The 19,086-nt window shown below is 32.7% G+C and overlaps 1 protein-coding gene across 1 annotated transcript in view; it reads right to left on the bottom strand.

Moving 5' to 3' along the window:
- Positions 1-775: 775 nt before the first annotated feature.
- The window catches only part of LOC101898363 (mucin-5AC), a 60,302-nt gene continuing 41,991 nt past the window's right edge, over positions 776-19,086 (bottom strand). The window contains exons 5-6 of the mRNA XM_011293570.3: positions 12,957-13,062; positions 776-1,500 (exon numbers count right to left, since the gene is read on the bottom strand). Coding sequence (XP_011291872.1) covers positions 1,331-1,500; positions 12,957-13,062 — 276 coding nt within the window. The 3' untranslated portion in view covers positions 776-1,330. The remainder of the gene's footprint in view (positions 1,501-12,956; positions 13,063-19,086) is intronic.

Here is a 19,086-nt window from a genome sequence, read left to right as displayed (position 1 = left end):
CGGCCGAACTTAATGTTTTTTACTTGTTTTTTTTTTTTTTTTGGAAAAAATCCCTTTTTCACTCCTAACAAAATTTTGGCAAAAATATTGATATGTGCAAAATTTGATTTGAAACTTTATTACTTTTATGATTTTTTTAAAACTTTGACCTTTTATGGGGTCAAAATTTTTTTCGCATTTTTGGAGCTGTTTATATTCCGATAAATGTTACAATGTGATAAGTGTGAACTCCATCGGATACTTCCTTAGCTCTACATAAATTCTTTTTTTAAAATGTTGAATGTTTTATTTTTTTTTTTGGATTTTGGTCTAGAGTCAAAATTTGGCAATTTTTCTTCAAAATCGAAAATGAAGTGACCGTTACGATATCGGAACGAATAGAACGAATTTTTGTTCACAAAAATTGAAGAGGACGATACTAAAAAATTTTTGGTTTTAACAGCCGTACCTACAATCAATTTTCAAAAAATTGACTTTTTAAGTAAACCTGAATTCATCCGCAGACCTTTACATTTTTTACAAAAATCAGAAATTAATGCTTTCTCTTTTAGGAGGCTATAAACATTTAGAAAAGGACATAGTTGCCACAGTCACAACTTATTCTCTACTGAAACGTTTTCGGAGTGTATCATATTCAAATTGAAATTCGTAACCCACATTTGAATACCTTCAAATATGTACGCAGACAATAAAACACATTAATTTAATTGTATATCTAATTTAATTTTATTATTAAAAATTAATTAATAATACATTATTTGTTTTTGTGTTTGGTTTTTGTTTTCCTTCTGTTTTTTGTTGTTGTTGTTGTTTTTGCTTTGTTTGTTTGTGATAATTTTCCAGAATAGTGAACAGATTATAACTAAATTTTTAAACTAGTTTACTTAATATAAGTATATGTACATTATCATATATATATATATGTGTGTGTATAAATAATCACTTATTATTACATAATGGTAATACATTGGTCGAAAATAAAAAACGATAATTTTATTACATTTCCATGTATGCGTATGCGTATGCAAGTGTGTGTAAGAATGTATGTATGTATGTGTGCAAGTATGTATTTTGTTATGATACATTCGTAAATTTGATTTCCTCCATTTTTTTTAAATTAAGGCAGTCTTTTGTGACATAATCAACTAACCGATTAATTTAGGTTTGTTTTGTTACAGATAAATTTAGAATAGAATCGAATTCAAAAGATAAAAAAATAAAAACTAAAAAACTATAATATACATTCAATTTATATATAATAACAGAGATAAAAATATGTATTTGTTTTTTCTTTTGCTGTAATTACCATATTTTTAATGTATATTTAAATTTAACCACCACTATAGCTTCTCCTGATGTCAGCTGTTGTAGAAAACCCACAAATTAGCGCTATATAATTTGTTGTTGTAAAAATCACAAACAGTTGAATAATTAGAGTTCGCTGCTGCAATTTGATATTTGTTGTGGCTCCCGATGTAATGGCCGAGGCTGAGTACTCACCTAAAATGAAGAGAAGAGAGAGTGAGAGAGGGGGGAAATTGCAAATTATTTCAATGAGTTGTAATTTGTGATAAATTGATGGAAATATAACATAAATAAAAATATTTTCATAAATTTTTAATAGTACTCCAAATGGAAATTGTTATTATCAATTGCTATTAAATGGTATAAAATGCGAAATTAAATGAGCGGAATGTTGTAAAATAAAATCCATATTTTTTTTTTTTTTTTTTTTTTTTTTGGGGAAGGTGCGTTATGTGATTTTAAGCTGAATTGCGATATTTTTTTTAGAGAGGAAACATGGATTTAAATAAAACATCGATGGAACAACAAAGGGTCATTGTGTTTTTATACCCAAGAACAACATGTATACATAGTTTTGATTGGGCCAAGAAGTCTGTAACACCTCAAAATATTGGACTTAGACTCATGATGTTACATATCGATCTTCCTATCCTGCCGAGCTGAGTCGGTCTAGATTGTTCGACCGTCCTCTGCCCATGTTAATTTGTAATCACGCTATAGGTCGAAGTTATGGCTGGGATGGGAAAGTATTAAGAGTGAATATTTAGTTGAAATTGAACAAAAAATGAATTTTCCTGATTGTGCAAAAGTCGCACTTATAGACGTATCCACGAAATATTGAATGGGGATAAACTTTGGGATAATATCACTGTTCAATACAAAAAAAAAAAAAAATAATAATAATAATTACAGAGAAAATCCAATAGATTACGAAAGTAGACCTAAAAAAACGAAGCCATGTGTATCGGCGGTTGGGGAGTTTACATTGGAAAGTAACCAAAATAATGGAGGCTAAGTCACACCCCCCCCACCCAAAAAAAAAAAAATCCAGTAGGGAAAGGTCAAAAGTAGGGCGGCGCCGGCTATATGATACCCTACACCACTATGCGTATTTATTAGTTTATATTGGGAATTTAAGTGAAGTAGATCATACAAACTATGAACCTAATTTGAAAGCGTATCATGGCTTTAGAGTAGTCACAATTTGGAAACTACTCTGAATCGATTTTCAACAAATTTGACGGAGTCTTTTGTATCTCTAGTACTAAATAACATTGCTGTATAGTGCATGATATAACTTTATAAGGATTATTATAATAAAAAAAATTTATTGGAGCAATAGTTATACCGAGCTGAGTTTCGCCAAGTGAAAAAAATTCGGTTGGATATGAAAAAATATATGCAATTTGGGCTGATAGTACATATATGGTGGACAACAACAGTAAAATCGGATCAAGATGTATATCGAAGGTATATAAAAATCTGAACCGACCTTCATAAAATTTGGCAAACTTATTTTCGAGCTGTATCTGCATCAAACATTTTTATTGTGAAGTGAATATTACGTATGTAAGCGACTTTAACACCAAATCGGATAAAACATATATATGGGAGCCATAGCTATATCTAAACCGATTTTCACCAAAATTTGAACTACTTGCTTATGGGCTGAATTCCATCGGAAGTGTCACAATTCACTCCATTTGCGCTGATATTAGCCATTTGAGACACAATAAACCTGAAATAGCATATATGGAAGCTATATCCAAATCTGAACCGTTCTTGACAAAATTTAAGACACTTATTTCTGAGCCGTATCTGATATCTGGCACCAAAGATCATTCTTGTGGAGGGCATATTACGCATGTGAGGGACTTAAACACCAAATCGGATGAACCATGGGAGCTATAGCTATATCTAAGACGATTTTCTCCAAGTTTGATGTACTTGCTTCTAGACTGAATTCGGTCAGATGTACCAAAATTCATGTCATTAGGACTTATATTGGCCATTTGGTGGACAATTAACACTAAATCAGTTGAAGATATATATGGGAGCCATATTTAAATTTTAACCGCAGAGAGATGGCAATAAATCGTAGATTTTCAATATTTCTTAGGGAACCATAGACATCGAAACAGAATTCAAATATTTTTAAAGGACAATTGAATAAGGCGATCCTGAAGATCTGGCCTGTTTTTGATCTTGCTGTATTTTTTCTTCTTATTTTATTTTTATCGAAAATCGTGGATTTAAATTATTTTTTGAAAGATCGATTGGAATCAAAAAAAATATTAGAAAAAAATACAGAAAGATCAAGCATAGGCCAGATTACCTTATTACATTGTTCTTGTTTTTATTTTTACTAAATTTTTTCTCACTGGCAACTTGATTAATAAAATATCATCCAAAACCAAATATATCGATTTTTTATAGAATAATTTTTTCAAGGTTCAAAAATCCCATGATATTGGATTTTAAAAAAATATATATATCTTTTTTGAAGTTCCCAACAAAAAATAATGGTAAATTATTTTTTTTTTTTTGCATTTTTAAATATATGCTTTCAAGACGAAAAGAAAATGGCGTGAATTGTTATAAAGAATGTTTGCAATACTTTTGAATGCCCTAAAAAGTCGTTAAAAAACATCGAAAATTTTTTTAAGAATATTCGTGACTTGACCAATGTCGATATTTCCCCAAATTGATAGCAATGTTGTTTTTTTTTTTTTTTGACTAATTTTTCAATTTTCTTTCTAAGATCCAGGAGGTATGCCATATATTATACATCACATATTTGAAACCAATCGACACGGAATTTTGTATGGGAAGAGATTTAACGATATGGAAGAAGTCTAGCATTTTGGGTGACCATTGGATTATATTTAGCTATAACTAACAACACGACGGAGTGCGTAAATATTGGGCAAATGGCCCTGGTCAAAAAGGTAAGGGTAATATCTGGGCAGTGCTCTATGACATATTTTCAAAAGCTAAATCTTCCAAAATTTATTTGGACCTAAGGAGGCTTCTAAAATATTGTAGTGTTGTAGGGCATCACATCGTCGTCCCACACGGCTAAAGCCTTGCTTAATTGTTTAAGTTTTAAATATTATGTAAATATTCGTTTCAAGACTATCGAAAATTTTTTAAAAATATTTTTAAAAAACTTCGTAGATTAACTTTTTTGCTGGACCAAAGTAGACATCTCTTCAATTTTTAAAAAAAATGGGTTTTTACTTATTTTACATTTTACTTAAATGGGTAAAGATGTGTATTCATATATATTCTAATATTTAAATATTTTGCATTTTATGCACAGCATTCAAAGGCACAATAACATTTGAATATAGAAAAAACAATTTTATGGTTGACTTTTAAATGCCAGCTTTCACAGTGTTTTTCATCCACCCACATACCTCAAAAATAGTTTTAAATCTCAATTATACTATTCTCTCATTCATTTATTCATTGATTTTCAAATCCGGAATTCAATGAAAACAAAAACAACAACAACACCATTTCTAAGTGATTTTGACCAACTATTTTATTGAAATGCACTTAAAATCAACCAGCTCACAAATAATTTCCTTTTGTCCAAATCAATGCCTGACATCCACATAACCACACAGAGATCAATACCATTATTATTATTATTATTTATTATATATGTACGACGGAGAGTGCTGCGTCACTAAGCTAATGCGGGTGCCATAGATATTCGCCAATGGAAATGCCGTCGTAGTGGGATTTAAATTTAAAAATGTGGCAAACCGACGGAATACTCAATAGAAAATATTTTTAAAAATCACAAAAATTTTAATCAATTTTTATGCGTGTGTGTGTTGCATATCTTTGCATGAGGACAAGCACACAGCCAAAACAATAGAATGCAACTACTACAAATGTGTGTATGATGACACACACACACATACAAATGAATACCCGTTTTAATGCCCACTTGCATATGTATTCAATTATGAAATAATAACGTTTAAATTAATACAGTTTGTGGCTACCATTTGATGATATTTACTATTTATTATTATTCTTGTTTTTGTTATATTTTTTTGTGTTGCTGTTGTTTCTGTTGTCACTGCTGCTGCTGTTGTTGTTATATTGCTTATAAACTTTGAAATTTATTGTGAAAAACGGATGCACTCACACACACACAATGGCGTTAAGTATGCGAATGTACATGTCGTCATTGGTAAAATTTAATTGATGATAGCTTTTACACTGCACAAAAAAACCTCATCGAATTGGCCAGAAAAAAAAAACACAGAATACAGTAGAAAATAAATCACATTTTAACAATACTTGTGTTGATTTTATGCCATAATTAACATCAAAAATGCAGAAGGGGAGCAAACTTTAATTATAAATGAATGAAATAATGAATGCATTTCAAAATGCATTTGATATTGGGGATATCATTTGATGGCAGTTTGAAGAGAGAGATAATACGATTTAATCGTGGAATTTTTTCTAGGGGCAAAACCAATATTTTATCAAAGAAAAAAGTCGTGAATTTTTTTAAAATTGTGGTATTTTTGCATCAAAACCAACAATCGTAAATTCTTTCAAAGTATTTTTTCAATGTCCGATAAACGTGGATTAAAAAAAATGTTTTTGGACCAATAATCGTGGAATTAAAAAAAAAAATAAAAAATCAGGTAGTTCAGCCGGGCCGAACTTTTAATAACTTCCACCATTTGGAAGAAACTTGAAAATGGTCAAAAAACTACCACTTAAATGAAAACTGTTATATGGAGACCATACGAAGACGTGGATCTGCTAATAAAACTTCTTGTCAGAGGCTGTAGTATCCATTACGAACTTCAAATACCAAAATTGAAATAATTCCGGTGAATTTCAATTTCGCACAAATCATAAAAATACCGAGTATTGAGTGGTACCGTCATATAGGGGCTATACGAAGACGTGAACCTGCATACAATATTTTTTGTCATAGCCTGTAGTATCCATCACGAACTTCAAATACAAAATTTTAAATAATTCCGATAAATAATATAGCTTAAATCATGAAAATACCGAATATCGGGAGGTACGGTTGTATGGGGGCTCTACGAAGACGTGAACCTGCATACAAAATTTTTTCCATAGGTTGTAGTACCCATTTGGATCTTCCAATACGAAATTTGAAACGATTCCGGTAAAAAATGTCCCTTAAATCATGAAAATACCGAATATTTGTAGGTACCGTTATATGGAGGATCTACAAAGACGTGGACCTGCATACAAAATTTTTTTGAGATAGGCTGTAGGACCCATTACGAACTTTAAACATGAAATTTGAAATAATTTCGGTAAATACTATCGCTGAAATCATGAAAATATCTCATATCTGGAGGTACCGTTGTACGAAAACGTGGACCGACATGACCCATTTACGAACTTAACCTGCCTACTGATAAACTATGTATGTGTGCAAAACTTTAGCCTTCTATCTCAATTCGTTCGAAAGATAGCTTGATTATAACAAACGGACAGACAAACAGACGGACATCGCCAGATCGTCTTAAAATGTTACGCCGATCCAGAATATATATACTTTGTAGTGTCTATTATAAATATTTCGAGGAGTTACAAACGGAATGATAAAGTTAATATGCCCTCCATAGAATGGTGGTGGGTATAATAACATTTAATACACCCGGGCCGAACTTTTAATACCCTTCACATTTGGGTAAAGGAAACATTTTTATGTAAAAGTATCTGAATTCAAACGTGTTCCACTTTAAACTGCATACATATCCTAGAAAGACCGTCTTGATAATGTTGTTACCAAAATTGATTTAGAATTTTATGCTGATCATGAATAAGTTTAAATGGGCCAAAATGTTACACCTGGAAATATTCGCCCTAGATCCATGACGTTACATCTGGATTATCCGATCTAGCCGAGCTGAGTCGATCTAACTATGTGTGTCCGTCCGTCTGTCCATGTTAATTTGTAATCCCGCTAGAGGTCGCAAATTAATGTTAAGGCCACAAAAACATTTTACTGGAGACGATCGCAAAATATTTGAGTGTTGAAATGGACAAAAAAAATCGCGATCAATAAATCAATAAATATATTTTTTAATATTAAAGTGTTTGTTTTCTCTTATTTTTTATATTTTATATTTTTTTTTATATTATATTTTTTCTTAAAAATATTTTTAAGGTTAACTCGACCAATAATCGGAAGAAAGGGCAATAAAAGCAATAATCGGAGGTTTTCTTTGGAAATATTCTTCTCAAGGACCCAAATTATTGTGGGTGTTTAAATATTTTTTTAAAGAGCCATTAAACTTATTGTCGTGGGTTGAGGAACATTTTTAAGCAACATTCGACCAATAATCACTGTATTATTAAAGAATAATTTTCATGGACCAACAGACCAATAATCGTTCTATAAGATTTGTTTAATAAGATTTTTCCAAGGACCTACAGAAAAATAACCGTGGTTTTTAATATATGTTTTTAAGACCAATGATTGTGGACTTTTAAATAAGAATTTTTCAAGGACTTAGAGACCACTTATCATTGATTTTAAGGTAAGATTTGTTCACGGGGCTACAGGTTAATAAAAGTGGATTTTTATATAAGACATTTTCAAGGGCCTTGTTGTTATACCCTGCAACACTATGTGTTGGGGTATTATAAGTTTGATTGGCCCAAAATTCCTGACATAAGAAACTATATATGGATCTTCCTATCTCGCCGAGCTGATTCGATCCAGCTATATATGTCCGTCCGTCCATCTGTCCGTCTGTCCATGTTAAATTGTAATCAAGCTACAGGTCGCAATTATGAACTGATCCCCACGAAATTGAGAATGGAGGTGGTTTGGGGTCACAAAAAATCCAGTTGTTTTTGGGTATGATAGCATAATATTTAGGGGTTAAAATGGACCAAAAACAAAAATTTTTCCTGATTCGGTAGCGCCAAAGTCACAATTTTTAACCAATCGACGCTGAAGTTGGAGTTTGAGGCTGGTTTGAACCCTAACATTTTTTTTGGTCATCGGACAATATTTAGGGTAAAATAGACCATAAAAACCGCAAATATTTTTAATCCCGACGGAATCACAAATACATTAACATGTAACTTTTGACTGTTACAGTGGCTATCAGTAACCAAGATATTTTTTGAGGACTTTTGAAGGTAATTTTTTCAAGGTCCATGATAAGTATTTACCAAAGGCTGTAGCACTGTTTTATTTCTTAAGGACCAACAACAGACATGTCTTTGAGGACTTTAGATTTTTTAAAAAGGACTTTATGATTTTTTTTCAGAGACCAATTTTAAGGACCAACAGATGTATTTTTACCGTTTTATGGACGTTGTTTTCGAGGACCTAAGAAAATATTTTTTTTCAACGTCCAACAGGCACTTTGCTAGATATTTGGAAGATTAGTTTTTAAGGACTAACAGACAAATCGTTCAAGGTCTATAGAGTATTTTTTCTAGTACCAGCCATTTAACTTTTAAAGACTATTGACGTTTTTTATCAAGGACAAACTGAAAATTTTCACAAGCGTTTTAGAATTTTTTTTTTTTAAGTCAATAGAAATATTTTGCAAGGACTTAAAAACGCTTTTCACTGAGAAACAAACTTGAAACATACCAACAAGAAATTATAATTTTTTAAAAAATATATGTATTGTTTTAACTGTCTTAGACAAAGACAAATGAGGACCATCCTCGAGGACCAAGAGTAATAAGGGGTTTTGATAGGGGACGGCACTACACGATTTTTCTTTTTCGCAGTTTTTCTGTATCTACTCTTGACTTAAGAAGCACTATTAAAGGTAATATATATAGAGAGAGAAACACCTCCAAATGTGGTCTATGGTAGATGACCCTTTCAAGATATTTCCTAAAGAGATTTTTTTTTTTTAAATATGTTTTTCAAACAGTAGATCTTCAAAAGCAACTTTTCAAGTTGTCCGTAACTATTCCCTACATGTACAAATCCTAAAATTCTCCCTATTGTATTCCACTTTCTGCCATCTTTTTCACATAGTTGCACGAATTAGTTAAAAATAGCTCACAAAAACCAATACAATTTCCGTATATCAATAAAACTCAACATACGGGACCTATTAACTTCAAAGTGTGCCCTCATCTTTGTATATTGGTATATTTGTTTCATTAGACGTGTAAAAATAAAACATAATTGATTTTTCGCAGAACACATGACAATCAATTGTGGCCGAAGTGCAAATAGAAAATTAATCTAACGGTACAAATGGGACGAGCAGCTGGAGAAGCGCAAATAAATAATGCAAATAAATTCAATCAAAATCAAAAACAAATGACAATTGTACACAATGATAGTTAATTTCAAGGTTTCCTATAAAAATTTGCACAGTATGCACAGTGGTAGCGTGGTCGAATGTTCCTGTTGTTTAGATAAAATTTAGAGTTTTGATTTATTCTGAGACCTATAGCAAAATGTTATAGCAAATATTTTAGTGAGATATTTGGATTTGCTACGATACCGTTTAAAAAGAGTTTCAGATTCTATTTTTGAAGAAGCAAAAAGACTTATTTAGTGACTCCCTTGGTATCAGTGATATTGCCGATGACACTATATACCCAAAATGTAAGGATTTTAAGAGTCTTAGTCCAAACCTTTCATAAAATTTGGAAAATGGGGTCAAAATGTTAAATAGCCATGAGGCTCATAAAAAGCGAAATGAACATCCGAAGCTTTTCAAACTCGGCACATCTCAATATTGTTATCAACACAAGACCTAGTATGGAGAAGTTACACATCCGCCTATCTATACTTAAAATATATTTAAGTACCTATACTATCTCAATATATTTACCAACACGAAAGCTGGTATGAAGATGAAATATATCGGACCACTCCTTCTGCTACCACCGCCACAACGGGTCAAAATTTTGAAAAAAAATTATAACTCCTCTAAAATTTGAAATAAGCATCTGATTCTTTCTTAACTTTGCATTCCAATATTTCTAGATCTGGTGTGAAGATGATAGATATCGGGTCACCCCATATGGTTCCTCTCCCATAAAAGTTGTAATTTTTAATTAATTCCCATAAAATTGAAGATAAATGTTGGAGTTCCTTGAAATTTGGCACATCCGTCAGAATTTAGTCTCGACGCAAGTCCGCCATATATATATTTCAACGGATTTGGTACTAAAGTCCCTCACATGCGTAATATGCACTCCACTAGAATGATATTTGGTGCCAGGTATCAGATACAGCCCAGAAATACCTCTGCCAAATTTTATCAAGATCGTTTCAGATTTAAAAGTAGATTTGATATATATCTTCAACCGATTTCGGGTTAATTGTGCACCAACTGGCCAATATAACTCCAAATCACCTGAATTTTGGTACATCCGACCGAATTCAGTCTAAAAGCATTTTTAAGCCAAATTGATCGTATTGAAAATGTGCACCTTCGGTTGGCCACCAGAACTCAAGCGCCGGTCATGGTGATGGTGTGGGCCTCCATAACAACCGATGGTCGCTCTCCGCTCGTATTAATCGACCAGAAAAGATTCCGAATATTATCGCGAAAATATTGTGGAGGGTGCATTAAAGCCTTGGGCACGCAAACATTTTGGCCGCAGACCTTAGACATTCCAACTGAAGTCAGCACCATTGCACTCAGCATGCGCCACCCAAGATTGGTTAACAAATTAGGTTCTTCGCTTCAATTTCAGCGCACAATGGCCACCAAAATCTCCGGATACCAATGCGTTGGACTATTGTGTCTGGAGTTGGCACTAAAAATATACCAAAGTGTCGATCACCTCAAGCAAGCGCTTCGCCGGGAATAGGGCCAAAATACCACAGAGCAACATTCGGGCAGCGTGTGACGGTTTCATTGGCCATTTGAAGGCCATACTTCGGGCCAAAGGTGACCAATTCAAACAAATATAAACTTATTCCAAAATTCGATGAAATTTCCGACATTTTTTGCTGTCATTCAATAAAATTTAAGAAAAGCATTTTTAAATTATGGCGGTTGACTTTGTTGCAGTTTTTTTGTTTGTTTTGATCTCATCCTGTATATGGAGCGATAGCTTTATCTGAACCGCTTTTCACCAAATTTGAAAATATTGTTTCTAGGATAAATTTAGTCAGAATTGTCCACATTCAGTTCATTTGGGCTGATATTAGCCATTTGGTGCATAATAAACCTGATATCGGATAAAGATATATATGGGATCTATATCCAAATCTGATCTGATCTCGATAAAATTTGACATAGGTATTTCTGGGCTGTATCTTATATCTGGTACCATAGGTTATTATTGTGGAATGTATATTACGCATGTGAGGGACTTAAAACTCCAAATCGTATGAAACATATATATGGGAGCTATAGCTGTATCTGAACCGATTTCTACCGGTTGGATGTGGCAAAATTCAGGTCATTTGGACTGATAATGGCCATTTGGTGCACAATTAACCTGAAATCGGTTGAAAATATGTATTTGGGAGATCGTCCTTAGGCCTAAATATTATATTATTATTATTATTTTATAATATTATTTGGAAAATTTCATCTCAATCGGATAATAAATGTGACCTGCATTTTGTTCACAAAAATACAAGGATAGACAGCCTGACATGCATAAATCGACTCAGAAATTGATTCTATGAAGATCCTCAAAATGAACTATGGGTCTATCTCGCTTCGTTCTCCATGTTACAAACAAATGCTCAAAGTCATAAAACCCTTACCACTATATGGTGTAGGATATAATAACATAGGAAGACCCACGCCTTCGTATAGCCCCATACAACGGTACCTCCCAATATTCGGTATTTTTAGGATTAACCAGGGATAGTTTCAAATAACGTATTTGATGTTCGTAGTGGGCACTAGAACCTATGACAGAAAATCGCCTTCTTATAGTCCCGGTTTTCATTTAAGCGGAATTTTTTGAATTTTTTTAAATCCCTTCGAAATGGTATACCCTCTACCATCTGGAAGGGCCGAAATTAGCTGCTTTTTTAATTGTTAGCTCTATTGTCATAACCTACGGCGTTTTTCCTGGAGTTATTTTTTGTTTTGGACCGTTCTATTTTTAACTTTGATGATATCGGTACTACATTGGCCACTTTTTTAAACACTTTAATGATTTTTTTTTTTGTGATACTGTGATGCAAAATTTGCTGAAACAATGTCATTATTTGCGTTTTTATAGCGTGCCAAATATTTCCTCTTAAATTAAATATTTCCCTCCATAGTTTTTAAATCGAATGATTCCTTTCTTTATAATTTGTTAAATATTTGTGCTGATAGTGTCCTTTGAAACATTCTATGGAACTATCATTCACAGAATTTTTTTTTTCAAACAAAACGTACCAACAAATACCACATTTAATAATGCTGGAAAAAATAACTATAAAGCAAAGGACGGACCTTTAAATGTAATTGATTGTAACCCACTTTCCAAATGGCTCTCTGGAGAAAGTTCCTTTGTGAAGCAAAGACTCGACAGAAAAAAAAACTGAAAACATTTCACACAGAGAACCAAAATTATTTTGCCCCAAACCCCCCAAAAAAGAACATTAAAAACGACAGAAAAAGTGTACAACAACAACAACAACACACAAAAAAATCGAGTAATGGACCAGCACTTACCATTTAATACATGTAAAATAACTGTACGTGGTTCACTGTTTGAAGGACTGCATGTATAGTTTCCAGAATCCTGCTTCTGCACCGATGGTATAATTAATGAAGCAGTCTGTAATTGAAATTGAAAGGTAAACATTACAAAACATTGACTCACGCAAAAGGATGTCACAAAATTCTGAAATAACAAAAAAAAAGAAGAGGAACACAAGCACACACACAGAGAACAGAAAAAAATCACACACACGCACACAGAGGGAGACAGAGAAAAAGATGGAAAACAAGATAGGAACTCAGAGGACCATAGATTTCAGTGTGTGTGTATGTGCGTGTGTTGTTGTGTGTATTTGATATATAACATGTTTGATATACACATATGCATATGACACTGTGTATGGGTATAAATGCGGATTCGTTAGTATTAATGTTTGTTGCTCAATGTGTTTTTTGTATTTTTTTCGAATGGCTAGGCCAGAAAAACCCAATCCTTTGCTGATGTCCTTATTTTCCATGGGGTTTTCATTTAGTAAAAATGTTTACAGTGTTTAGTGTAGGCATATGTTTTATGTCATGTCATATGTAAGGATTTTGCATAACGAAGCTAATCGTGTGCCTTTGTAGGCAAGTTAAAAAGAAGAACCTTTTAAATATGAAATAGAAAGAAACAGTTGGAAAAATGAACCAAATTATTTTTGCTTTGTATTTATATCCAAGCTCGACTGGCAAACATTTTGTGGTAAAAGTAAAAATATAATTTCCCAAAAATGGACCGTCTATTAATTTTCAAAAAAGGTTTCGAGATAATTTCCTTTAGACGTATGAGTAACGACATCATGTATACCCCGATGTGCCTCTAAAAAATAATATATGTACAATGTCTACGCAGATGGGTCCGCTCAATTGTCGCATTGGAAGGCAACATAGAAGTATGTGATAAGACTGGATTTTTTGGAAATTCGTACTAAAAAGGTACGATATGTACTAAAATGTATTAAAAATGTAATTCTTTGTATAGAACAAACGGAGTAAGTTATAATTCTGAAATTCCGAATAAAAGTCAATAATGGAGTGCTGGATAAATGTACCAAAGGGTTTTTGGAAATTCAAACATCAAGGTTACGAAATAATCCAAGTTGGTACGAAACTTCTAAAATACTACCATTTTGCATTACATGAACAGATAGAGCTACAAAACTTGTAACTGGATATATAAATCAAGATGCGAAAGCAAGTTTGATATAAAAAGGTGGTTTTGGAAATGTGTACTAAGTATGCGACCTGTACTAAATTTGGAATGGTTTAGTTTGGGGTGAAGTTGGGATTTTTAAATTTTTTATTGGGGTCCCCGTTGGCGATAGGTTTGTGATAAAAAGGTAATTTTGGAAATGTATGCAGTAAGAGCACGAAGCGTATTAAATATGGTACTATCCCAGACAAAAACAAGGGAACTGATGAGGATTGGTGGCTCTTTCCGAAACCTAGGTATTCCCTGCCTTACCCCCTGGTAAACATTACCATCGTTCTCCACTGATAAACAAACGTTGTTTTTATAAAAACAACAATAAAGGGATAAGCCTGACCATTTTGCAACAACAAAATACTACGGTATCCCGAACAAACAAGCCACACTGTTCTATGGTACTATATATTTTTAGTACACTTTGGTATTGGGTGAACATATAATATATATGGGTGGTGTAGCTTTGGTGCACAATAAACCTGAAATCGGTTAATACTCTATATTGGAGCTATATCCAAATCTATACCGATCTTCACAAAGTTTTAAACACTTGTTTCTGAGCCGAATCTTATATCTGTTGCCAAAGGTTATTGTTGTGAAGTTCGTATTACGTATGCGAGGGACTTTAACACCAAATCGGATATAACGTATATATGGTAGCTGTAACTACAACTGAACCGATTTTCACCAAATCTAAAGTACTTGTTTCTGGTATGAATTCAGTCGAAATTTCCAAAATTAAGTCAATTTCGATAGTGGGTGAAATCTGAAATTTGATATAAGGGTCGCTGTTCGTGTGCAGCCTTGAGATATGGATGTGATTTTGGATGTGCATATCATAATTGTATGAAAAGTACTAAATGATACTAAATTTGGTATTGGGTGAAGGGATAGAGATAAATTTTTGAAATTCAATATTTGGATAACTGAGTTTGAAATTTGGAGGTGGCTTTGGTAATGGGTGCAGGGATTGGGATGGAATCCTCAAATTTGATATAGTTTTCATTGTTGGTGTCTTTGGTTAAGATATGGAGGAGGTTTTGGAAATGAATACTATGATTGTTCAAAAATTACTAAATAGTACCATATTTTGTACAATTTGGCATTGGGAGAACAAGTAGTGCTTGAAATATAAAATTTGGTATTGGGGTAGCTGTTTATATATAGCCTGGACATATATTGGTTTTTGGGGGCGTATATTATAATTTTACGAAAAGTACTAAATGGTATTAAATTTGGTCTTGGTGAAGGGATAGATATAAGATTCTGAAATTTGCTATTGCTTTTTCTATCTGAGATTGAAATTTATAGGTGGGTTTGAAAATGCGTTCTATTGTCGTGCGTAAAGTACTAAATGGTACTATGTTTAGTATTGGGTGAAGAAATAAAGCTTGAATCCTCAAATGTGATCGCGAGATTTCTGTTGAGTTGAAATATGGAGGCTTTTTTTTTAAATGTGCACTATTTTTTACGAAAAGTATGAAATGTAATAAATAGTACTTTGGTACTAAGTACTGACTAAATTTGATATAGATGTCGCTGAGGGTGTCTGTGTTTACGATATGAAGTGGTTTTGGAAATGTGTACTATTGGTATTTGGTACAATTTGGTATTGGGTGCTTGAAATCTGAAATTTGGTATTTGGGTCGCTGTTCATGTGTAGCCTGGAAATATGGAGGTGGTTTCGAAAATGTGTACAAAAAGTACTAAATTGTACTAAATTTGGTATTGGTTAATGGAAAAGAGATAAAATTCGGGAAATTAATATTTAGATTACTGATTGTATCTGTGTTTGAGAATTTGCGTTGGTTTGGAAATTCGTCCTATATTTGTACAAAAAGTACTAAATAGTAATATATTTGGTAAAATTTGATAGTGTTAGAAATCTGAAATTTGGTATTATGGTCGCTGTTCATGTGTAGCCTATATACATGGAAGTGATTTCGGAAATGTGTACTAAAAATGTAAGAAAAATTGAAATATCAGATATTGGGTGATGGGATAGAGATAAAGTTCTGAAATTTGATATTTCGATTGCTAATGGTATCCGTGTTCGAGATTTGGCGGTGGTTCAGAAATTCGACCTATATTTGTACGCAAAGTACTAAATGGTTCTAAATTTGGTATTCGATGAAGGTATGTATGCTTGTATATGGGATTTAGATATGTAGGTGGTTTCGGAAATGTTTGCTATAACTGTATGAAAAGAACTAAATTTAGAATTGGAAAAGATATACAATTTTGAAATTTGATATTTAAATCACTTTTGCAATCTTAGGTTGAGATTTGGACGTGGATTTGGAGATGTTACAGTACGAAAAGTAATAAATGGTACTAAATTTTGTATTGTGTGAAGGGAATCCCCAAATTTGATTTTGAAGTCTCTATTGGTAAATTGGAAATATGGAGGTGATTTTGGAAATGTGTACTATATTTGTACGAAAAGTACTATGTTTGGTTTTTTCGTGAAGGAATGAACTTTATCTTCATTATGAAATTTAATACTTAGATAACAGTTGGAATCTGAGGTTGAGATTTGGACGTGGATGTGGAAATGCATACTATTTTTGTTCGAAAAGTACGAAATTTGGTATTGGGTGAGCTAAAACCCTAAAACTTTGTATTGCGATAACTGGTGGTGTCTAGGATTGAGATCTATAACGGCTTTGCGAATGAGTACTAAAATTTTGGGAAAAGAATTAAATTTTGGTATTCGTGAAGGGATAGAGCTGGAATTCCGAAATTTGATATTGAGGTCACTGTTGGTCTCTAGGGTATACATATGGAGACGTTGAAACAATATTGGACATAAAATTTGGATTTAGGTCCATTGTGCAATGGTTTTACTAATTATATCCTCTTTAAATTTAAGAATGAAAAATTTGTAGTCCATTTAGAAAATCTTTGATAATTCTGTCGTTTCCATAACGATTATTTCTTTTATTTTAGCTACAGCAGGCCTAATATATTCCCAATATTTAAGATATCGAAAAATGCCAATAAAATATTTCAAGAGTTCAGTGCGGCGAGGTCCGGAAATAATTAGATCATACGGGTATAATTTCGGCCTCATTCTTAAAGAAATTGCCAATTTCTCTTCAAGACGATAGGTCGTTACCTATCGTTTTTATCTGACGTTTTCTTCCATATTTTTTTTTTATCAAAAAAAAAATAATTGAATTATAGAAAAAAAGATAATTGAAATTAATGGTCTGTTCCAGAACTGCAAGAATATTAATTATTTTACTACCATAACAGATTTTCCCTTATGATATTCAAAAAAAAAAAATGGAAAACTAGTAGATTTTTGAAGGTTCTGCAAGTGATCATGTTTTTATTCGACAAATATGCAAATGGATGGGAATGGATGTATCATAAAAAAGTCATCAATGGTAGTATAAAACGCTTCTTTTCAATTTTCGACACAAATATATAAATTTTATGAACATCCATGGTACACAAACAACTATTGATTTTAGTCATTGAAAGAATGTTGCTTTCATTCATGAATGTCGAGTTTTTTTTTTCAAAATATTTTTGATCCATAACAAAATCAAGAATTTCTTGTCTTAGGTAGGTTGTGAATGATTAATGCCACTATGAATACGTATTTTCTTCAAATTTACAAAATAGCTCTAAAATACACATTTTGCTCCCCTTTGCAAAATCACTACAAAAAATCCTATTTCACCCCACTGTACCTTCCCTTGGCAGCATCAGCACCATCAGTAGTACTACTCCTCTACATTCTGTCGCCAGTATTATTATTCAATTGAACAAATTGTTTGAACAGTTTTCATTTGTAAATGTTAAAATGTGTGCATTTGCGAGTGTGTTCAAATTGGTAACAGAAACTCAAAATGGCAGAGACAGAAAAGCAGAGCCAGAGCCAGAGCCAGAGAGAGATGAAATGTTTTTGTTTTTGCACAAAAAAAAAATGGCAAAAAAAATTAATTAAAAACATGCATTTTATTCTACAATAGGACAAGGTCGTAACAAATGGTAAAGGACTGATGAGCAAGTGCATACATGAACGGATTCCGTCGACGTTCATTAAGACAATTTAACAAAAACATCAGCAGCAACAACGACAACAACAACAAGAAAGAAAGTGATTGCGTAGTTTGCAGTTTATTTTTTTATGTTAATAATGACTTCGGCGAAACGTTTGAAACGGCAAGGCTTTTACTCATTTAATTTGTTTGATTGTTTTTGGTGTAGATATAACAAGTGAATAAATAAAAACAATTAAAAATGGTGGGTAAATTCAAACGGCTCTATTCTGTTATACTTTCGATAATGGGAAAAAATTTATTATGTGGCTTTTAAGGCCTAAAATTTATATAGCGGTGGGTTCCATTGGGCCTACGTTGTCAGTTCTATGTAGGGTATTTTGTAATGGCTGGTAATACAAACAACAGTTTTGTTGAAAAATAGAGTTCTAAAAAGCCTAAAATTGATTGGTACCGTCATAAAGGGACTATACAAAAAATGAAGTGTACCAAATACTTTGTACATACCTTTGAGTGCGCTGGGAAAAATCTAGCAATAAACAATAAATATTCGGAAATTACAAATTTCCCAGCCGCCATAAAATACCACATGTGAACAATTCAGTGATCTTGTGCGCTGGCGCATACGATAATGTGTGAGGTTATGACCCACACGCACAGATATCGATGCGCTCAGTAGATGCACAAGACCACTTGAATTAAATGTCAAGCAGCCCTGCAATGTTCTCCATTCAATATTAGAATATATATGAATAATTGTGTGGCTGCGAATAGGTTAAGTTAGATTAGTTTCAGTAGCACTTAAGAAACATATTTATACCCTACAACACTATGTGTTGGGGGTATTATAAGTTTGATTGGGCCAAATCTAGATTGGACTCAT

This window comes from Musca domestica, unplaced genomic scaffold (assembly GCF_030504385.1).
Source record: "Musca domestica strain aabys unplaced genomic scaffold, Musca_domestica.polishedcontigs.V.1.1 59, whole genome shotgun sequence".
NCBI lineage: Eukaryota > Metazoa > Arthropoda > Insecta > Diptera > Muscidae > Musca > Musca domestica.
The sequence above is the reverse complement of the archived record's forward strand: the minus strand, read 5'-3'. Positions and strand labels throughout refer to the sequence as shown.